At 34.2% G+C, this 24,658-nt stretch overlaps 1 protein-coding gene across 3 annotated transcripts in view; it reads right to left on the bottom strand.

Annotated features, from left to right (window-relative positions):
• Positions 1–224: 224 nt before the first annotated feature.
• Positions 225–24,658, bottom strand: part of MMP16 (matrix metallopeptidase 16) — a 279,034-nt gene continuing 254,600 nt past the window's right edge. For all 3 annotated transcript variants that reach the window (XM_002759052.6, XM_054246553.2, XM_035276883.3), the window contains 3 exons: positions 23,606–23,756; positions 15,134–15,249; positions 225–10,226 (listed from right to left, as the gene is read on the bottom strand). In XM_002759052.6, the coding sequence (XP_002759098.1) occupies positions 9,892–10,226; positions 15,134–15,249; positions 23,606–23,756 (602 nt within the window). In that variant the 3' untranslated portion in view covers positions 225–9,891. The remainder of the gene's footprint in view (positions 10,227–15,133; positions 15,250–23,605; positions 23,757–24,658) is intronic.

Raw genomic sequence — 24,658 nt, 5'->3', positions numbered from 1 at the left:
ATAAGCATCTAGGTAGTAACTAAACAATTTCTCCAGTTGATGTGGCCAGTTTAATATACTTACTAATCCAAGTAAATGCACTGGCGATTTTTCCCTAGCTTAGTTTTCATTCTCTGTTTCATATGGATTAGAAAGACATAGATAGTAAAGGCTACTGTTTATAGATCATATCTTACATATTAGTCATAAATGCATGTAAATCAGTCATTGAGCAAAACCACAATGTCTGTGAACCATTTTTCTGTTCTCTTATTTATTGACAGTTTCTTTTAATTACAACACAATGAATTGATGGTAAATACAGAAGATGCAATAGTATAAAAAGCCATTTAACCCTTCCCTAGGTTAAGACACTTACAGCAGACAAAAACTGCCCCACCCCAAACCCCTTCTTGAATGGAAATAAAATAAATATAAATTAATAAATACAAAACAAATCACTGCACAGCCCTTAACTCTTTGATTGCCATGGCAAGAACCATGCTGATGATTCTAGCTTGTGACATTTGTGTGGTTAAAGGTTGCCGCAGCAGTCAAAGGGTTATAGCATTGTAAACATAAGTACTTTGTGGAAAAGTTCAGTCATGTTAATGGTCTATAGCAATGAGATTAATAGCATGTCCCCTTGACCTTTAATGACGCAACATTATAAGGAGTTAAAAGAGATAGTAGCTTGGTGAGCTGTCACATAGACTAGTCAACCACTTTATTTAACAATGTGCTATGAGGCCTTGATTTACTAATAAAAGACAACTTGTGAATAATAAACACTGTTCAATGCACTGATCAATAAAATCAATGAAAAAATTAATTTAAGCACCACAAAATTTTGCCTGATTTTATCTGACAGTCATAATACACTTTAGCACCATTTATTTAGCCTTATATTTGCACACAAACAAGCTTTGTGTTTGTCAGTAGAAGCTATCTGAAAAAAAAAATGCCAGAGTTAAGATGGTATAAATGTATAGAATCCTGTGTGGGCAAAAATTCACCACAACTTGCACACCTTAAAATTCATTCAGCAAACAAATGTATTATTTATTTCTTTCCTTGCACACAGAAGACTACATAGTATCAAGAACTTAATGAAATAGTGTTGAGTGTAATGAGAATAATGCAGAAACTTAAAAATCGAGATTTTAATACTCTCTCCATAACTGAAAACATCATGGGGAATTAAAATAAATGTAAAGTATTATCAGACAACCACAAGATAATGGCCCAAATATTTAATTTCCTGGCGTTTCTCTCTGCTTCACAGTTGAATGTTATTTAAATAAAGTCTGCATTAATTTTAATTCTTTTACTTTCCCATAACCACAATATAGAAAGGAAAAAATTATTTTCATAAGAAGCTGTATAATGTGTGTTGTTTACCCAAGAGACAACTTCCCTTTGCAACTACTTGCATCTCATTCTGACTCTGAATGATAAATGTCTGTGCAATTTTTTAAATATATGGTATTTATTTGACAAACTAAGTTTATGGGAGCTTTTTCTCCTTAATCTATCTAGTAAATAAATAAATATATATATATATATATATATATATATATCATATATACTATATATTTCCAAATCTATATTACCAGATAGCTTATACAGATGTCATAAATCTGCATTATCACACTGATCCACACTGGAATCAAGATAATGTTAATATAGGTATACAAGTTTTAAAACAACTTAAAGACAGGTTACTATAATGATGAAGGAGGCAATTTTCTCAAGGTCAATAACTGATTCTTTATAAAACCATCAACCAACTATGAACTAATTCGATTTTATGTTTTTCTTTAAAAAGTTAGGTTTATTAAAAGTTATGTTAGCGCAAAATTGAACTAGTAAACTCCATTTATTTCCCTTCTATAATATAAAAACAAGATATATTTGTTTAAAATTAGATATCTAAAAAAAATTTCAAGACTTTTAAGCCTAACACAAATTTTTATGGCTGAGTCTCTAAAACCCCTTAAAATAGAGGTCCACAATAGAAATGCTGATACAGTCAAAACCAAGGCAGCAAAAAGCTGCCTCTATAACACCCCGAATTCTTCTATTCGATCTCTCTTTCTAATATATATGCAATTTTACACATAAAGAGAAATAGACCAAAGGATGAAGCTTTTAGGCATTTATGTACCCATGATGTACCTTAAACAGAACACTATACTGAGAGATTTACGTTCTTGTATAATTGTCTCATCAACAGATAATAGCCATCATACTCAGCATTTCTCTTTTCTCAGGGAAATAGTTCTATAAAAAGTTGGAAGCCAATGAGAGAGATTGGGATGTATGTGAACTTTACTAGGATTGTCTTTGCATGGCATTTTTGAAGAAAAATACAGAGAAACAAAGACATTTCCTGGGTACCATCTCTGATGTACAATGCTGCTCAATTCTGGTTTTCACAAAGTGAAAGGAAAATCAAATCTGTGTTTAAAAAACAAAAGACAAGGTAGAAATAGAAGGAAATGCGAATATAGACAGAGATTGCATAAGACAACTCAGTAAGATGTATCGTTCCCAAACATCTGTATTTTTGGGTGACAAACAGAAGGCAAACAAATAATGATCTTAGAATTGGAGGAGCAGAAAAACCAGGCACACACATACTTGCTTGGCAATTGTTTGTTTGGAAGTAATTAACATAGTGAAATTTTGTACTTATGAACATATAAAGGAATAATTGATTGTACATCAGCTATAAAAGAAGTAAATGCCAAAAATACCTAAAAACCTAATTTTGCTCAGGCAATGGTGTATACTAAAGAGCTGTGAGAAGACAGCCAATAATGTGGCTTCTGTGATGGTATTTCAGTAATAGCAAAAATTATAACACTGATTTAAGGATAACTCTCACATTACTACCCAAATCGTTCATTCAAGCAAAGTATATTTTATCTTAACAATTGGGTTGTCAATATATAGAGAGGAAACAGGTTCAAATTGGCATTATGTAACAGCAAATGAAACATGCATCCTAGTGACGTTTCAAATAGACAGCTCACACCAGGCTTTATTCATCCATATCTTGGCAAGACAGGCCAATGTAGCGACATACATTCATATAAAAGGTGGCAAGTACAAGCAGCACCATATCCTATCCTAGGAAAATGCATCCTACCATGCAGTCACATCTCACCAAAGCTTCATCACATATAAAGTATGTATAAAAAGGCCTGTGTCAAAAAGCATTCTACCTGGGATCCAACCTACCCACAGACGAAATACTACAGAAATGTCTGTATTCTTTTTTCATGGATAAAAACAAGTGGAAAAAATTCCCAAGAAACATCTCTATAAGCCAAGTTTATCATTGTATTCTTGTTCACCATTCTTTTCTTTCAGTTTTTCTCTGTGAAATAAAGGTTAATGACATTTTGCTATGATGCTAAGCTACCCAACATAAGTATATTTTCGTATTTATATTTAATTGATTTTTTTTATCCCTTCTTAAGGGCATACACATCCAGCTCTATAGCAGAGCACATGGCAAAGTTATATGAGTTTGCACAACAGTCTAGTGTATGATGTATTTTCCTATACTATTCAATGTGCCTTTTAATGTGAGGACATGTTGAGTGCACGTTTGAATATTACCCCCAGTCCAATGATATATAAAATAAATTCTAAGACACACTGATATTTAAGTTGAAAAGGCATAGAATACTCAGAAATTTCTATAAATAAATGTCTTTCATACATAACTTTTATACTCTGACCACGAGTTCTGGGTTATGCCCTCATTTTCCTTAGAAGGCATTAGTTATGAATGCCTGTGAAGTCTTTGTTATAACACTAAGCTTCTGTGATCTTGTATCCTTACTGTAGTATAAAGAATTAGTATTGTTCTAACAAATGATGCATGTCACGTTCAGTTATAAGCTCTTATTGTGTTTAGAAATTGAAGACTGCTACGTACTTCTGTATTCTACTAGAAAATTGACAGGAGTTTTACAATATCATTTTTCCTTTCATTTCTGTGAATATGTCTAATCAGTGTTCATTCTTAAGCTTTCTATACTATTGGTTGAACTTTCAAAGTAGACATATGTCTAAAATATTAAAACATATTTGTTATTAGATGTTATTAATCTTACCTGAAATATTTCAGAATTGTGTCAAAATCACACCAATGAAAAAAATGGAAAATGATTTCAGAAGTACATGAAAGACAGAGGTCACAATTAGATGAGACTAGAACACTAAGGCAACTTCTTTGCTACTATGCCAAGTGTTTTAGGTTACATGATTATTGAGGTAAATTTCTATCTTAGGGAAATGGCTTGTTTCAGGGGATTCTAACATTATATGTCTTTCCAACTGAGGTTACTGAATACCTACCTCTTATATTTTTAGCCTGTAAGGCAATGCATGAGTATCAGATATGCTTCAGCATGGTAACATCTAATGACCACTGGCTAAATATATACGATGATATATCACATAATCATCGCTAGTGTGAAGAGCTTGAAGTTGCATTTTTCCTCCACTATTTTATGCTTGCTAAAGTAAAATTTTCAGTTGTATTATCAAGGAGTGCTATAGATCGTCTTTATATTTAACAAAAGACTCATTTTCCCCCTCCTCGTTTCCATTATATTTATTAAATATAATAATTAGTTTTCATATTTATGGTGTGATACTATTCCTGGTTGCTGCTTTCTTTATTACATAAAATTCTAATTTTTTTTTTTTTCGAGACGGAGTTTCACTTTTGTTACTCAGGCTGGAGTACAATGGCGCGATCTCGGCTCACCGCAACCTCCACTTCCTGAGTTCAAACAATTCTCCTGCCTCAGCCTCCTGAGTAGCTGGGATTACAGGCACGCACCACCATGCCTGGCTAATTTTTTTTTGTATTTTTAGTAGAGACGGGGTTTCACCATGTTGTCCAGGATGGTCTCGATCTCTTGACCTCGTGATCCACCCGCCTTGGCCTCCCAAAGTGCTGGGATTACAGGCTTGAGCCACCGCGCCCGGCCCATAAAATTCTAATTTTTAAGACATAACTGTTAAACATTTCCTGATGTAATTATGATTCCCTCCCAGGCAAAGTGGAACCTGTAACTTAGCTACATAGGTTCTGGCAGCTATTTCCTGTAGTCACAATATATCAACATCATGAAGGTGCATGAAATCCATCTGAATGAGTAGATCCTCTAATATGATTGACTTGACACATTTTGTGATATTACATACTGGCTGAGATTGCTGCAATAGGTCATCAGAAATTTACACTTTTGGCTTAGATAGCATATTCTATTTGACATCTGTGATACTTTAGAATATGCCCTTGAAAGCATCAGAAATAAAATAAGCTCTTTACTGTGTTTGCTAAAAAAGACCTTACCACCATCCAGAAGATTGTTTCAGTATATGCTACAAACTCACAGACTTGGTACTACCACTAAATAATTCTCTTTATTAGTTTCTGGAAATAATTCCAAAAACCTAAAAATATATATTTTTTGAGACTCAGTTTAACTCAGTCTATTTGATTATGAGATCCATTCCTCTTCAGATAGCACTTTGAGTTTAGTTAATACGGACACACTATTTTTTCCCCTGTAAGATTCATGAAGTGTGGGCGTGTTTTTGTACCACACCAGAGATATCACCATAATATGTAGAACTTGCAAATATTACTACTTCTATCATCCAGTATATATACCATCATCTATGCATTGGAACTAGCAGTGAATTTTGGCCAATGTTCTTATCCACCACATAGTATTTTTCAATCACCCACAGAGAAGTAATGGAAATAAGCATATAGTATATGAAATGGCCAAATTATGTGTTAACAAAAAAGATTATAGGTAATCTATTAAATATAACACTTACTTATTTCAGTAAGCGAGTCTATATCCTTCATTACTTAGTAATTATTTTTTGGTAATCATTACTTAGTAATTTATTACATCTGATTCAGAAAAGCCTTGCCCTCTGATTTATAACAGAAGTTGTCTTTGCTAGTATCACATAATGCTGTCCAATTTATCTCTATAACCTTTGCAATCAGAAAGAGTGTCTGTATTCACCTGCTCTGACTGCCATGTCAACAGACACTGTTCTGAAATGAGTCAATAGTTAAATTCACAACCTTATCTACAATTCTGATGTGGAATTACTGTTTTGCAGAAAATTCAAACTTATCAGCTATTTTAATACTTCATTGTGTTTAATAATATGCAGAGCAACAATCGTTTACTAAAATTCTTAACTATATGGTCATTTTATGTAAAGAACATTACCTTGACATTTGTGTTTATATTAGATAAAGTAATGAGAAATGAAGCAGAAGGAGAATTATTTTTGCAAGCATGAATGTGTTTTCATTTCAATTTGGGAAATCCTATGTCTGAGCTTTTCATGTTATTAGTGATGGGGTGATAAAAATATTTGATGCTTGCATATCTCTGCTAATACTGAACTGACACCTTATATTATTGACCTATGGAAGTTTATTTCACATTGGTTTTTGAATCACTATTCTTATGTGCTAGATCAGTTACTTTTCTTTTCACTGTTCCATTTGGATTGAGACTTTTTTCCCCAAACCCCAAGTGGAAGAGGAGTCAGGAACCATACCCACAAAGTACCTGGTATACAACAAACAAATGGAATCCCATTGTTTGTGATTACATTGTACTTATTGTTTTCTTATCTCTTGTAATAGTACAGCCTGATAACTGAAATGTTCTAGTCAAAAGAGCAGCCATATATGCCTTTGCTTATCATGTAAATCTTGTCTCATATTCGAGTAAATATTACCCAACCCTTATTTATGACATTTGCCAGAATTCAAACATAATGATAGACTCCTTCCTTCTTAATGCTATGGTTATTTTCTAGCCCTTATATGCTTATAATCTTATGACGAATCAGAATATTGTGATGAATGAGTAAAGAGGCAATAGATTGCTTATTCAGTTTCTTTCTCATTTTAGAGGAAAAAAATCAATTTTCAATGCAGGTTGATGGAGTTTCTCAATGATTTGCACATGTCCCAAAATGACACAGTTCCTCATTTCTATATTTAGCAAAATATAGTTTCCAGTTATTTTTTTCTTGACATCAAGGCCCTAAAAGGATTAAACCCTCCCACAAGCAAACACTGTATAAATGAGCTTATGTATATAGTCCTCCATGCTTAGCAGCAGTGACTAACTCTTTGTAATATCAACATTATCTAGAATGGAAGCACTGAAGTAAAGCTACAGGGCTGGTTCTGGTTTTCTTTTCTTGCTTTCTTGGCCCTTGTGTACATAATCTCCAATATCATCCTAAAATATCGTCTACATTATACAATATTTCACTGTAAAGCCATTCTTTTCCTGCTGTTCTTTTTTCTTAGCCTCACAATATATATGCTCAGGTTGTAAGAAATAACAATCTGCAAGGCTTTGCAGCATGCCACCCACAATTATAAAACATTTTCCCCAACCAAATCATAAACATGTAGTTTAACCAAAAGGCATTCTACTTTTCATGCTATGTTGAGTATAAATATAAATTCAAGGCAGCCAAACTATCCATTTCCAAATAAGAATGTATACCTACACTCATTAAAAATCATCTGGAAATGTGTTATATTAGCAAATGAGTAAGAAATGTTTACTAGTATAAAATTCCTGCTTTATATAAAAGCCACACTGGCCATTCAAGTATTTGAGGTTTTTTTTTTTTCTCTATAGTTTTTGTAATTTGTACTAAAATGATGAATTTAGACTTGAAATTATATTAAAATAAAATTAAAATTCACTTCTACCTATAGGGCATTTTCAGAGTGTGCATGTAAAGAGCAAAGTGTCCATCTGTAGATCTGCCAACAACACTCTCTTCACTCTAAGGAAACAGCTCATGCTTACTAGGTTTTATAGAACAACTAATCCAATGGAGAAGCAACACCAGATTTCCTTCAGTTTGTGCCAGTTTGCAAGTTAAAGGTCAAAGGGCAAAGACAAAGAACAGGACTCTTCAAGGAAAATTTTCACAGAAGACAATGTTTAAGTTGTTGTTAATGACAGTCAATAGATCAATAATCAAGTTCAAGGCAAGCTGTTCATTGTTTCAAAAGCTAATCCCCTCAAAGCTGGCTTTCACACAAAGCCAATGTCTGACTCATGGGGTGTATTCATTCTGACCATCTCTAATAAAGTTCACAGCCCAGTGGCTGTAAAGCCTTTCACTGCAAGAAGCAGCTCCTAAAAATCAATAAAGAGGTCTGTCAGTTGCTGACTTTTCTCTAGGAAAAAAATATTGATACAAACCTGCTCTGCAGGTCACATGAAAATGACAATACTGCTGTTAGGACAAATTACACTCAACAATGAAATGCTTTGGTGGTTTCTTGGCTCTGTCAGTGATCAAATGGATGGCTAAATGCCAGAAGCCACTCTAACCCTTTGAGAACTATGGTGGACATGCAATAGGTAATGCACTGGAAGATATTCATGCAACTTCAGAGTCATCATTTTAATTCATTTTTAAAATGGCAATGCTAACTGCATATACCAAGGCAAATTAAATTTTCATGCAATGGATTTTAAAACAGAAATTCAGTATGCCTAAAAAAAAAAAAAAGAAGAAGAAGAAGAGTTAGGCTCTTACCAGTTTTTCAAATAAAATTTCAGTCTTATGAGATTCTTAATAAAATACCTTTTTTATTTGCCAGAAAAAATTTGGCAAGTAGCATCATTTCTGTTTGTTACAAATGCATTTATGTAGTTGTGTAAATCATTTAAAAATTACATGACATTATAGGATATCTGTTTTAAAAGCCTGAAATTCTTGAGCCTGTGACTGTTTTTACCATTGCCCAGTTCTATAATTTATCAGTTCACAAGACCAACAATCCTAAGACTCTGAAATCTGGTCTGATAGTTCTCAAAGGGTCACACGGGTATATTACTAGTGTCACAAATCCTTGTAAAGTAACTGTCACAGTAATCCACTTCAGAGACATACTGCTTCTTGATCTGCTTTGTAATGAATATTCCTGACAGACCCACAGAAGGCCTGGGGCAATGGCCTAATGCAATTTGGGAAGATTATCACAATGATGAAGGGGTAAGGTGGAAAGAAGGGGTTTAGAAATACGTCAAAAACAATTAAAAGGTCGTGTTTGAAAATAGTTATGACTATAAATGTGATGAAACATTGAGTACATAGCTGAGAACAGCTGTATAAAACGAAAAATGGATGTATTATTAAGGCTGTTACTATATTGCAGATATTTTGGCCCCTTGGTTGTTGGAAAATGGCTGTCCCAACAGTCTAACGTCCTGCATATGTATTCCAAATCTCCCACCTGACAAAATGGTGCGTAGGAGACTATCCAAAGCAGTCAGAGAGCTATCTTCTTTGGAGACAAAGCTGTTTTGGGTCTTCACACTTTCCTGGAAGTTCAATTGTGGGGTTGTTAAACTCTTTTTTCCCTTTGTTTTAAAGCAAAAAAAAAAAAAAAGTGGGTTTTTTGATTTGCTTTTTTATAGTCCCCCCAGAAATGGGCTCAGACTTCAGAAGGAAAAATAATATTAGAAATTTTTAAGAAGAATCTTTTCTTCTTTTTTTCCTCTTCTTTAGTTAATCCTGAAATTTTACTGGGCATTGAGCGTGCAGAGGAAAGGCCTAGAACTGAATGACAAAGAAAGACAAAGGACTGAAGAACAGCAGATACTGTGCATCATGGAAGCTTCCCCATGAGTGTATTTCCACTCATGCGCAGGACCAGCAACCCTCTGGGTTTGAAAGGTCAGCCCCGAATCAGGCTGCCACAAGCCTGCTCCTAGCTAGGAAACAGCATAACAGCTCTTGTCTTGAATCTCAAGTTACCACAAACTCCTGGAAAAGAAAGAAAGAAGAAAAAACCCTACATCACACCCACTCTTGCATAGAGCGTTTACAGTACAGTATGTGGCGGGGTGTTCCTTTCCTCTTGAACTGGAACACAGTGTAAACCAATACAAGGAGGCATAAGGCCAAGATGCAGGGAATGACAATAGCTATGGCTTTCACAGTGCTGGCTGTGTTGTCCAGTTTGATGACAATGTCTACATCATCTGGTGGGCTGTGTCCTTCTTTAACTCTGTCTGTTGGTCCATCACAGCCCATAAAATCCTTGAGGATGGATCTTGGATATCCAGGTTCTACCTTGAGTATCTGGTTGTTGAATTTCCAATACTCCTTTCCTTTGTAGAAATATGTAAAGCCTGGGGGGAAAAACATACACACACACAGGTACCACTTATTTGTGAAAGTGTATATGTAGAGAAATGTTATTAAAATAGGCTGCCTTAAGGATGTGTTTTAAGGACATTCACTTTTTATAGGAAGAAAGCACTATTTTTGGATTAGCTGTCTGTTAAGATGGCTGTGGCTGCTGTGCTCCAGGAATGATGTCCTCTAATGCCTATGGAAAGCTCAGCCCAGAGAGAGAAATATTATTTACAGAGGACTGCTCCAAGACCATGCTAGGCAATCTACTAGTATTTCAAGTTAGAAAAGAGAAGCTTATCTTTTTACTGGCTTATAGGACTGCTGTTAGAAAATTACACATTAGTGTGATAATATCAATCTATATTGAAAGATGCTGACACAGCCTTATAAATTGAAACTCTGTTTACCCTCAGGCTGTTACTGGGAACGTTGTTCAATATATGATAAAGAGGCTTCCCTATGAAACACCTCAAGGGAAATTTCTAATCATCTTAGTATCAGGAATCTGTGCTCCTTCTAAACAACAGGCTTCCTTTTGTAATTTGGATGAGAAATCATAAGAAAATATAAATCATAAAACTGGAGAGGCTTTCATTTGTCTGCAAGGAATCTTAACAAGTAAAGGGGATTCATAGTATTTTGTACTCTAACCTCATTTCTGGCTCTAGGTCCTAAACATTTTGTTCCTTCTCCTTTTGTCCTCTTTATTTTACTTTATTCAATGTTTAATTTGTGTTACCTAGCTATATTTTATAGAACTTCAAAAGCCATTATTCATTATTTTAAGAATAAAGTTGAACATAAATATACAATTCTATTTTTAATACTTCTAGTACCTTATATTTCATGGGGAGGAGGTGGGATGTGGGAGGCTCAAGTAACTCAGCAATACATACAATTTATTTTCTAAAACATTATGAATGCACACAATAGACTTTGTAAGCTCCCGATGATTAAACTACAAATATAGACATTTTTCTTAGGACTATTCTCCAAATTTTATGTTTTTGTTGGGCACATATCCAGTTTTTTTCTTTCTGTCCACAGTTCATTCATGTCAAGTTTCTGTGTGACTATAGTACTTTGACTTAATTTGTCCTTTGAGATAAAAATTAAAAAATCAAGAAGAAATGTTTTAATGCTATAATTACTTAAAACTACATTTTGGGAGTTATCTATTTTTGATAGAGGGCATAATTTGTAGTTTATAATCATTAAAAAAGGTGATTTTTTTTCCTGTATGATTGAGGACTTATTATGGAAGAAGCACTGTGTTAAAGTTTAGTATATGGCCTCTCCTTTAATCCTCACAAGTACTCTATCAGGTAGAATTTATTATTTTTAGCCCAAGATATGGAGGATCAGAGACAAAATAACATGCTCATATTCTGGTGAACACAAGTTTTAAATATTGATCTAGATCTAGAGCCTGGACACTTAATTTTCTAAGACTAGGTGCTTTAGAAGGCTCCTGTCTTTTAAACATCCAAAGGTGTGATAGGTATCATTCTTGAATGAAGAACTCTGAAATCTCTCAAGGAATTTCTGATAGGACAGATGATCACTTCAGGTCACTTCATTTGGAAACCATTCTGTTCAATGCCATAAAAACCTACTGCTGTTTTTAGTTTCAGAGGACAGTTTTGCAATGGAGCAACTTGCCAAGTGAAAACAGGTGTATGTAGATTCCAGTTTTTCAGTTGGGAGTTGGTATTTGATCGGGTTAATAAAATTCAATATAATTACTCAACAAGCTTGGATGAGGAAATCTTGAGGGCCTGCCAAATAACAGTACTTTAGATGATTATAATTGAATAATGACATTGATCTAGAACCAGACAGACCTACAAACTGGGTGAATGCACTTCTTATATCTATAAACTGGAAACCAACAGCTCGAAGTGTTCTCATCTTCAATTTTTTAGCTAAAGCCAATTACTACAGAGCTACTGGGCATTACACAAAAGTTAAGAAGTTTCTATTTACATGCTAAGCAGTTCTGCAGGCCAAATTTTACAGTAACACACTCCACATATAGAAGTAGAATTGTAGTTATTGAATACACTTGTTACAAATAAGAAGTCTAGGCCTGATGTGGAGGCTTATGCCTGTAATCCCACCACTTTGGGAGGCTGAGGCAGGAGGATTGCTTGAGCCCTGGAGTTCAGGAGACCAACCCGGGCATCACAGTGAGATAAGACCCTGTCTCAAAAAAAAAAAAAAAAAAAAAAAAACTAAAAAAAACAAATGGCTAGTTACTAGGAGATAGATAGTATACGCATTTGAAAAGAAGTAGCCTAAAATTTTGGTAATAGAAATATGCAAACCTTGATTCTGCAAAATTCATCTTGTTCAATAATTCAGGTTTTTTCATTTATGAAAGTCGATGATTGAAACAATGTTTAGGTATTTATATTTTTTTCCTTTTAAAAGCAGCTTTGACATATTTTTGGATATATGCTTATGAAGAACAACTTCTGGTGAATTCTTACCTATATTTTCATTGAGAAATTCTGGAAAATAAATTAATGAGGCTGTATTGTATTTGATGATCTTTTATGCTTGACTGAACCTTACTGGACTTTTCTATTGTTTCATCCTAAAAATGTAATGAGACATAATTCTTCACAGCTGGTACTATTATACAGCTTAGTAGACGTTCCTTGAGAGCAGTATCTCTGTGTTGTATTTTTGACCCTTAGGTGTTTACTACTAAGAAGTTGCTATTTAATACATATGAACAAATAAACTGAATCTTGTGGAAATATTTGTTAGAGTCAAACTTACAGAGTATATATCTTTATATAGTCTGTGATAACTCTTTATCAAAATGTAGTGTAGAGCAGTGGTAAGACCACTGTACATGTTAGCAAGAAATTGGTTTTGTCTGGGCCGTAACAAGCCCCTTTGGTTTACCTTCAAAAAAGCTCCCCTCTTTATTATTTAATTCTTAAAAAATACTTTTTATATCATTGTTCAAGTTTCCTCCTTGGTGACAGCTATTATTTTTAGGAACGATGTCAGTTTTCTGTCTTCCATGTGATCATCTTTCACACTTTTTCATTTCTTTGTCCTTTTTATCTATGTGGTTTCTTAAGTTTTAAGGCACATTATTAATCTGATTTTACTGACTTCAATGTGACTTTATTGCGACTTCCTTCAATCTCTTACTGCTTTCCCTTTTATCTCAGAAGTTATGTTTTAATCTTAGTCTCACTGTCCTATGAATTTCTTCTTTTGTCACATACAGGTCATACCTTAACTTGGTCTTTTAATTTTCTGAGCCAATGGAATACACAAAAATTATTTTTCTCAGCAAGTACTCTGATAAGGACTTCAAGGTTCTTTTGGACTTTGCCTCTGCCTACGGTGTTCCACTTGTGGGACACTATCACACAGAATATAGTAGTATATCATTATATATACAGCAATGCTTAAAAAAAAGTACATGTTCTTCCATTTTTTTATTGGTATGCATTTATTCTGGTTCTCACTTCGTTCAAGTTTATACCAGTATAGAGTTTTCCCTCCCTCCCTCCCTCCCTCCCTCCCTTCCTTTCTCTCTCTCTCTCTCTTTTTTTTTTTCATTTATTTACAGACAGAGTCTGGCTCTGTTGCCTAGACTGGTGTGCAGTGGCATGATCTCAGCCAGCTCAATGCAACCTCCTTCTCCCAGGTTCAAGCAATTCTCTTGCATCAGGCTCCTGAGTAGCTGGGACTACAGGTGCACATCACCATGCCTGGCTAATTTATATGTTTTTAGTAGAGACCATTTTAGGTGTGACCATTTTGGTCAGTCTGATCTCAAACTCCTGACCTCAGGGGATCTGCCCATATCAGCCTCCCAGAGTGTTGAGATTACAGGTGTAAGCCCCATGCCCTGTCAGTGTAGAGTTTTCTTAATCTTCCAATATGCCTATGGTTAATTACAGTTTTCAGTGGTTAAGTATGATTTTTTATTTTCCGCTGATTTTTTCATTAACCTTGGTTATTTTTCTTCCCTGCCCATAGATACACTTAGTTTTGTTCTTACAAAAGATGCCTATTTTTGCTTATGTTGAAAATATGTCATAGACTCTTCATGTTATTGAGAACATACATAATATACTATTTTCTTATGGTTCCTATTGATGATGAGGTAATTTTTTCTCTATTTCAGAATGTCGTTTTTCTTTCCTTTGTTCTGAAATATTGCACATAAATTCAATTTCAAATTATTATGATTTATTCCTAGTTAGTAATCCCTGGATGACAAGAGGTATGCTCACATTTCATATCTGCCAAAAGACAGGGAAGTATGGATTATCCATGGTTTGGCTAACTTTTCCCCCAGGATCTAGCAGAATCTGAAACCCTGAGTAGTAAGTAAAGGAGGCAGCTCTCAGATTTGTTTCTTGCTGTTATGCCATCATACATCCACTCTATTCTCACTGTATTGAGTTGGAATTTTCCTTGACTGCTGACACTCTAAGCCAAAAAATACATACAAATTATAATCCTCAATATGCATTATTACCAGATATAATACCTCAACTGGCATGTATATCTTCCTTGTGACCTGTTCTGTCCCATGTATTTTTAATATAATCTTTACAGGAATTTTAATAGAAATATAGGTTACTTCAAAGGTATACATAACTTCCATATTAAACTATTATCTGTATTTTTTTCTAATGAGTTTTTACAAACTAAAATAAGTTGAGGTTAAAAAATGTCTACAGCATAATATTACATGTAAATCTAGGAAAGAAAGTTAATATAAATGGAAATATAGTATTACATAGCTCTAGTATAGCACTTTCCAATGGTTTATTCCAATGGTTTAATTTAGCAGAGTGAAAAAGCTAATGTGTTACTATGACAGCAAACTTATGAAATGTAGAAAGCACATGTTGCATACCATTTTCTTTGTGTACAAATGCTCCCTGAGGAGATTCAGGGATTCCTTTCCAGACTGTGATTGGCTTGGGATAGCCAGGGTCCATTGTTTTCATTTCTTCACTATATCTCCAATATCTACAAAGGATTAAAACAACAACAACGACAATAACATATAGGGAAAGGTTATGCATACAAACAATAATAACTAACATTTATTAGACCTTTGCTGTGTGCTTGACTTAGTTACTTGTGCACCTGTTAATGATTTACAGAACTCCAACTGGCAAGCTCTGATTTAAATCACTGAAATACAATGAGCATACGGCATTTATTCTGTTTCTTCTCCTGCATATATCAAAATGGGCATCTTATTGTCCATATCCTGCCCATGTTAAAAATAAGTTTTTATTCAGTCTGCTAAAATGAATAAAAAGTGCTAAGTATATTTATAGTTCATATGGACATCACCAACCTGCATATATATATATATATATATATATATCTCAGAGGTTTTCATGAATTTTTAAAAAACCTTTCTTAGGGAGCAGAACATTTTAAAAAAAAATTTAAAGCAGAATCTTGATTTATTTATTCATTCAGTACATATTTAGTGAATATGTATTATGTTTCTGGCATTATGGTGGGGCCAGAGATTCAACCGTGCACAACACAGATATGCTGTGGCTCTCACTGATTTCACATTATAGGATATGTGAGGACATGGGAAATAAACCAATCTATCAATAAACGCAAACTAACAGCTGTGAAAGCAGAGCAGATAAGGTTATCTAGGAATATCAAATGCCAGGTTAAATTGGTGAACAGAGAAGTCCTCTCTGATAAGCTGATATCTGAGCAGAGAAAAGTGAGGAGCAGTACATGTAGTCTTTGGGAGAAGAACATTCCAGGCAGAGGAACTAGGAATGAAAAATTCCTGTGGCAGGCACGTGCTTGGAGTACCTGTGTCTACAAGGAGGCCGAGGTGACTGGAATTGAGTTAGTGATGGGGAGACAAGGTGAGAGTGTGAACCAGAACTTAAAATTAGATAAACCTTTACACTATAGTGAGCCTTTGGTTTTCCTCTAAGAGAGATGGGAAACCAATATATATTTTGAACAGAGGAGCTTAAACTTATGGCTAATTGTTGAAAAGAATACACTGGTTGCTATGAATAAAATAGCTTGAAGGAGATAAGGCAGAAGCTGGAATGCCAGTTGGGATGTCACTACAATAATCCTTGGACTAGGAAGTCAACTATAGCACTGATGATAAATCAAGGGATTGGGGATATATTTTAAAGGAAGAGCCAGAGGACTTACTCATGGATTCGATGTGGGATGTGAAAGAGAAGGAAGCTGAGTATGACTCAAGAATTGTGAGTCTGATTATCTGGAAGAATAATGCTGTCATTTAGTAATACAATGAAATAAGAGAAGGTAAGTTGAGACAGATTGAGAAATCATGAATCTGGTGTCAGCTAAATTAAATTTAGACTTCAAAGTGGAGCTGCTTATGAGGAAACTGGGAATGTGAGTATAGACATTAGGGCAGGTCTTGATTGGAGTATTCAGTGTATAGACATTAATACAAGTAAAAGCAAGGCTCACCAAGAGACTCTTATCCCTTCGCAGGGTAGTCCTTGAGCCACTTTCACAGAATCCTAGTCTTCCAAGGAACAAATTGTGAACATCCCTACTTTGGATCATTCATTATTGTCCATATATTTTAAGACTAAAATGAGTTTATATTTTGAATAGTCACAAAGATTGACAAAACAGGGTAAAGTCATTGGGAGTTCACAGTGATATCATCTATTTCAGGCAGCCCTATTGCTCTATGCATTATTTTATTTAATCACAACAAACCCATGAGATAGTCATCACTGTCCCCATTTGAGAGAGGAGAATTCTTGGAGGACATTGAATGATAGGTAGAAGTATAATCATGTTTGTCTGATTTCAAAAGTATTTGCTATTTTCACTAAAGCTAGCGTTTCACCAACACATATTTGGGAAATGATATATTTTTTAAAAATCCTCTTTGACTTAGCCATTTTTTCTGAAATTTGAAAAAAATAAATACTTTACAGTTTGGATATTTCTCTGCCAGGCCTATGAAGGATTTTTTACCTATAGAGCTCTGGGGTCCTGTGTAGAAGCTTTTGCTACAAATTCCTAGAAACATCACTTGAGTAACATCTGGAATTCCTCCATCCATTGAAGATGCACTTTCTCAATCTTCAATGTTCACATAGATGGGAAAAAGATTGTTTCAGGAAGTGTTCTAAGAAGTACCCCAAAGAAGAGTTTATACCAAAAGGGAAACTGTCAGAGTTATTTGTAGCAGGTTCTAATCACATGAAAGATGAGAACAGATCTGATGGACAGATCAGGAATAGCTTCATGGAGGTGCACTGAGCTGAAAGAATGGTGCCTGGACTGCATCTTTCTGAAGAGGACAATGAAGTGGAATCATTAGTGTAGCATGCCACCAATTCTAAAATATATTTTCTTTTACATTTTGTGCATAGTAACATTTAAATTAATATATTTAAATAAACATAATTTTTGAATATTCTTGTCACAGAACATTCTGTGAATGGTTAATACAGTTGAGATTTGCTCATAAAGAACTCTCAAATAATAATAATAATAGTAATAATAAATAAAATTAGGAATAACTTAAAATCCTGAGGACAATGGTATCACATCTTGCATGTGATTTAAGTAACAATAATACATGCCAAGCAACCAGATTAGTTTTCTGAGAAGTAGTTATGCTTTTGATGTAATAATACCTACACTGTATGTAGTGTTTTATAGCTATAAAGTAAATTTATGTATATATATTATTTTATCTTGTTTTGCTTAAATCCCTCAACAGTCTTTTATATCACATATTACAGTGTTCTCTATAATAATGTCCTAACTATAGATTTAGTATGAATGGTCACTCAATTCAAGCAATAACAGAGCATTGGGCATCATATTATTCAAAAACAATTGACTTAGTCACCTTTACTGTGTCTGAATGTGGTAGAATTGAAATTCAAGTGTTACTGCTAGTGTCTGCCTGTGTTTCTTCTCTCTCAATGCTGCCATTCAAATAACTTGTGTTCATTGTTTGGGTATAGCTTTCCTTTCTCCCTTAGTCTGTTCATTCATAGATTAATTCACTCACTGATGCTTCTCTGAGCACCTACATTATATGCCAGACTCACAGGATTCAGAGAGATCTCATTTCAAGGAAATGTTAATGGAATGTCAATTTTATTACACTCTTTTGTAGGAAAGTAATTCTGGTATAAATTTGTCAATATAAAAGCATTTTCCCTCTCCTAGCAGATAATGCAAAACAATAATTTAGGATCGTTTTACAATTTTAGAAAAACTCAACATAGGCTTGAGCCCAAAGGTTGTCTGCTTTGTGTCAGCTTTGATATACATCCAGTAAACCGGAATGCAATTAGAATTATCTATGGTTAGCACTGTCTTATAAAAGGTGCTGAGGCTTATTCATAAATATTGCTTCGTATTTTAATTACCAACATATTCGAGCATATGACAACATGAACAAGGCTCATTCAACTGAATTCTTTTCCCTGAAAAATAAGCTTATAGATTCAATGAGAAGTAAATTAGCATATTCATATCAGAACACTATGTAAATAAACAATTTTGGGGCTTTAAAATGTAGATATTTTCATGGAAAACACTGACATTTTGTGTGGGAGGGTCAGTAAGTATAAAAGCTATTATAAATGAACATCATAGCTCTTTCTTCTGATTCATCAGTTATCTCTACAGTAGAATTTTGACTTTAGTCATATGATTCTTTGAGATTTGCATTCTTAGTCAATGTCTCAATATCCCATTCCTCAGGATCAGTCTTAAAAATGCAACAGAACAGACAATATCAATCTATCAGTTTTCGCTGTATTTTTGAATGACTCAAAAACATACATTAAGAAATTAATTTATAAACATACCACTTAAGCCGGAGGAAATAAACGTATTGTTCTATTTCATTATTAGAGATGATAATTAAGAAAACAAAGTGGGTCTATATTTTGTTATTTTTATTTGAAAATACCTTACAATTCTCAACAACTACGCTTCTTATGAAATATGGCAGTAGAGTCTTAGATATGATTGTGAGATGTTGAGAGATGACTTAGAAACATAGCATTTTAAGCTAAATGTTATGAAGATCAAAACATATCCAAGTACCGAAGCATAGTGTGTTAACAAAAGGGCAAGTAGGAATCTGAGGGACTGAGTTCCATGCTGTATGTAAAATAGTACAACACTAGATATTTTAATCTGAATTTACAGTTTTATTTAAAGAACCATCAGTTCATCTACTCTCTTTAGCTATCTATCTCTATACTTAGAAGATTTCAACTGGGCTCTTGCTTTCAATACCATTTATATGTCGATAACTCTGAAATCTGTGCCTCCAACTAAATTTTCCATTAAGATGCAAACTCGATTATCCAACCACCTACTTGACTTCTTCACTTGATGTATAAATAGGCACCTCAGTTAAGCATGGACATTTCAATTTCTTAATCCCTTTCCCTTAATATTCCTGTCTCTGTGTTTTGTTTTTGTTTTTAAATCTCCAGATAAGGTACTGTCTACTTAATTACTTGAGTGAAAAGCCTAGTAGTTGTCCTGATTTATTTGTTCCTCCCTAAAATCCAAGCCCTGAGGACAACTTGTTATCACACTCAAAATTATCCTGCACCCACCCACTTTGCTTCTTCTCCATCGCTACCATCATGTCTTCCTGCAGTCCTTCAACAGTCTCTCAGTTACTCTCCACTCTTGGAGCTCATTCTTCATACAGAAGCCAGCACAGTCTTTGTGAATACACATAAGATCATGTCACTTCCCTGTTGAAAACCATCCAGTGCCTCTTCCTTGTACTTAGAATAATCAAACTCTTTGCCATGGGCCATGGGACCCTGTGTAAACTGGTCCCTATTGACCAGTTTGACCTCTCCTACCACTTTAATCTCTATGCTCTAGCAACACTGTTTTTAAACAATCCAGCTTCTTTCTTAATTACTGCCTTGGCATGCCTATATCATCCACCTGCAACACATTGTCCTCAATAGCTTTCTATGGCTACGTCTACACTCAGGTGTCCCCTTCACAAGTGAGGCTTTCTCCGAGGTCAGCACTAAGTCCCAACCTGTCCTTACCACCAGGAGTCTCTCTCGTGGCAACACCTTATTTTAGTTCTTTGTAGCATTTCTTACTGTGAAAATGATCAGGGTTATTTATTTGTTTACTGTTTTTCATTTGTCTCCTCCAACACAGTCTAAGTGTCATGAAAGCAGGAGCTCTGTGGTTTTTCTTTCTACTACACTATCTTCATTACCTAGTACATGTCACATACTTTGTGTTCCAAAATGCATTTTTGAATCAATTAAATGAGTGCTAGGGTAGGACCCGTGTAGAAATCTTAAGGAAGCAGGCATCAGAGCTACTGAGGATAGAATGGGCTGCCTCATGTTCATACTATAACAGGCAGTTTAGTGGAGAGGGAAGGGTACCCTTGGGCTGCAATTGAGGGTATCTACATTTTGATAGGAAGTGAACAACATTCAGGGCTGATGTATGACAGCATGTAACTTAAAGATGTGCTTTGTTTGCCTAGTAGATTATTTGAAGTGATCTGGATTTTGAATGCTTTTCTAGAGTTTTTGCACTTTCTGGCTCACAGTAGTACTTGTCATTCGCTATTGCCTTAGATATACTGCTTTACACAGTTACACCCATTACTCACCTGAATTATAGCTGTTATTTACCTGATCTCTTTAAGGACCTGAATCTTTTATAACGGTTCTAGATACAAAAATAGTTTTTTGCTTTTAGTATTAGAGAAATAGAAAACTGTTGACATATTTTTTTTGCTTCTTTGTAAGCAGAAAAATGGTAATGGGTAAAGAGGGGAGAAATAATGAAAAATTTTCATATAAAAGTAACAACTAAATTGTTGTTTCTATGCATCAGTTAGAGAGTTTAATGTCTTTTCATCTACTTTTAAATCTAGAATAAATTTATTGATAAATACTGTTGACTCTGGAAATATGTAATTATACAACTACAGAGTAAGCTATTTATAAAACATCTATAACTTGTGACATCTTACATAAGATCACACACGCAAATTAGTTGAAATCCTGCTTTCAATTTTTTAAAACCTGTAAAACCACAGTCGTTTATATAGAGCTTAAAAGTAATAAAGGCGTTTCTACACCTTTGCCATATTTGTCATGCAGCTTTTCAAGCAGGGAGCAAATGAACTAAAAACCCTTTTCCCATTTGCTATAGTCTTTTTTCTTCTATACTTTTGGCATCTAATCTCCACTGATTTCACAAATTTGAGGTACTTCATGTTTACTCTTTAAACTTAAATGTTCCAATAAGTACTAAATTTAGAGAATGGAAACATTTTAAATGTAATCCTTACATTTGTGGGAAAAAGAGCTATCTGATAATGAAATGGCCATTTTTATTATCATCTATGAAACTAATTAAAACTGTTAAATAAAACTAAGCTTCCATTTTCTGTACCCTATAAGCTAACTTCTTCAAAGTATCTCCTCAGCCTTTAATTTCTGCCTTTTTTTGAGAAAAAAAAATATTGCAACTCTGTGTAGTACTGAGTCCCGCATGGGTACATTTAAAAGCAGCTGATAAATGTAACAACCTTAAGGGTGATATCATTTTAAAAAATATGTTACAAGTCTGTAGATTTATTTTATTAGTGGTCACTATGCAGTGGCAATAAAGTTCTTCCCTTTTCATTTTCTATTACATTGACATCCTGTTGAGAGTCATTATTCTTTATTATTCTTTTTGTGGCTTTAAGTAGCATCTTCTCCTTTAATCGAATTTTTGTTTGATATATCTTTTTAATTTGTGATTTAGCAAGAAATATTTTAGCACAGCCTAGCTTTATTTTAATTAATTAAAATCTATGAGCATTTTGCTATGGAAAAATACAGGAATACTGCATATAAAGTTAGTCAAAGAATAAATTTAAAAGTGTACGTTCTTATTCATGGAAGCCAATTATAGGATCTTTTGTTCACACATAAAGCTCAATGTTTAAAACCATTTGCTATTAAAAATTGTAAATTTCCAAATAAACAAGATTTATAACCTCACTTACCTTTCTCTTAGATGTGGAGACATTGCGTAGGGTTAATTTATGCTAAGATAATATGGCAAACTCAATACTGGCATACTGGACATTGAAGACTATATTTTATATGTGTGTATCTTTTTAAAAATGTACGCATAAATGGTAGAACAATGGCAGACTGAAGCCCTACAAACCAATAAATACTACTCATGAAGTTCTCATTGTGAGCTAGCTAGTGATAGTGTAATTAAAATTTGATTTTTGATATTTTTTGATTTAATATTTATTTAAATTAATAAAAAAACATAGGCTTCAACTTAATTTGTAATATCTGTTAACAATTAGGCAGGGATGGGGTTATATCTGCCTAATAGCTACTGTAAGGTTATTTGTTTTGTTTTTGTTTTTGAGACTGGGTCTCACTCTGTTGGCAAGATTGGAGTATAGTGATACAATTTTGGCCCACTGCAGCCTTTGCCTCCCTAGTTCAAGTGATTCTCATGCCTCAGCCTCCCAAGTAGCTGGAATTACAGGTGTGTGCCACCATGCCTGGCTAAGTTTTGTATTTTTAGTCGAGACGGGGTTTCCCCATGTTGGCCAGGCTGGTCTCGAACTCCTGACCTTAAGTGATCCACCCATCTCAGCCTCACAAAGTGCTGGGATTACAGGCATGAACCAGTGCGCCTGGTCCTATTGTAAGTTTTAAAACTACAACTTTCATTTTGTGAACTCTATTAGTAATATCAAAAAAGGAAAAAAAAAAAGAGGAAAATACAAATAAAATACCTGGTGAAAAAAATTATACTGCAAGCTAAAAGTATTTAGCCTAGTAATAGTTTGACTATGGTGTCTAAATAAATGGCTTCTTAAGAAGTAGCATCTATGACGAAACTGAAATTCTTCAGCAGTCTTCACAATTCATTGTATACAAAGTATAAAAATTTAACTTTGAATATGAAAACACAAAAATCCTGTGCTAAAAAGTATTTTTTTCTAAACAAAATCAATAAAATTCCCCAAAAAATGCATTGCAAAGATACATATATACACTGCCTACACTGTATTTTGAACATGTTGCAATTATGGGGAAATGAAAAAAAAATATGCTAGGTATACACATTCATAAGAAAATCACGTTAGCTGAATATGTTAGAGAAAGATTTATCTTAAATATTATTTGAAATATAAACAAAATTTTAATTGCATCAACTCCTGTGTTAAATCCACCAAAATTCTTCATCAACAGCTCATGCCACTGATAGTCTAGAAATGCTGGCTTTCTAAACACTAGTCAATTAACTGTTTTTCTCATGATAAGTGGATACTGACCTGTCTCCCTTGAAGAAATAGGTTTTCCCAACGTCCTCCCACCAAATGGCTGAATCAATACCATGAGGGGGAATTCCACTTCCAAGGGTTATCAAGTCATGAGGGTAACCAGGTTGAAGAGTTGTGTCCTTGAATACCCAATATTTGTTACCTGTATGAAATAAGTGTAAATGCAGAATATATTAATTTCATGTCAGAAATTAGAATATATCTATTAACACAATACATTTAAAATCATTATATTAGATGTATATTATACATTTAAAATTATTATTCTAAATATATATTATTTTAAATATATTATATAAAATCCTTGAAATAAGTTAGTAGTTGTCCCATCTAGAACATTAGTGTTATTTTTGAAATATCATTCCTAAGTGGATATAATGAAAACAACTTACTAATATAATAATATAACTAAAAATTTGTGAGTGAATTTAAAAAATGAAATAGATCTATAACTTTGCCATAAATAAACAGTTCTGAGTTAAGAATGAAGGATTCTTCCCCTAAAAATTAGAGGTCCTACTTTTTTTTCAAGGTTAAATCATTCCTGTATTTTGAGAAACGGGTATGCCCTCAGATTGGCTTCATGATTATAACCTCTACTCAACTGAAACACTTCCTCTGGGCTGGTCCTTTCTTTACATAAGCATCCACAAGACTCCCTAGTCTTATAAATTCATCCTCCCTTGACCTCATGCCCTCTTCTAACTGTTTCTATTCCTGTCTTTAAAGTAACAGTGGTAACAGAGGGGAGAAAAATTTTAACCTTAGCTGTGTGTGGAATTGCTGGAGCATGGCATGATGATACTAAACAGCAGACAGGCTTTAGTCAGTTTTATTGCTGTTTCACAATTCTCTACAGACAGCACACTTCCTCATGTCCTCCCGATGCCCCTGGCCAACTGTACCCACCATTTCTAATGGTGTGCCTATCAAGTTTCAGTCCACTGAAACTTTTAGTTCTGGAGTCACCAATGCCCTCCAGCTAAACAATTCTCCATCCTTGTCTATTGACACAATTGAGCACCTTAAGTACTTTCCTCCTTG

This window comes from Callithrix jacchus, chromosome 16 (genome assembly GCF_049354715.1).
Source record: "Callithrix jacchus isolate 240 chromosome 16, calJac240_pri, whole genome shotgun sequence".
Classification (NCBI taxonomy): Eukaryota; Metazoa; Chordata; class Mammalia; order Primates; family Cebidae; genus Callithrix; species Callithrix jacchus.
The sequence above is the reverse complement of the archived record's forward strand: the minus strand, read 5'-3'. Positions and strand labels throughout refer to the sequence as shown.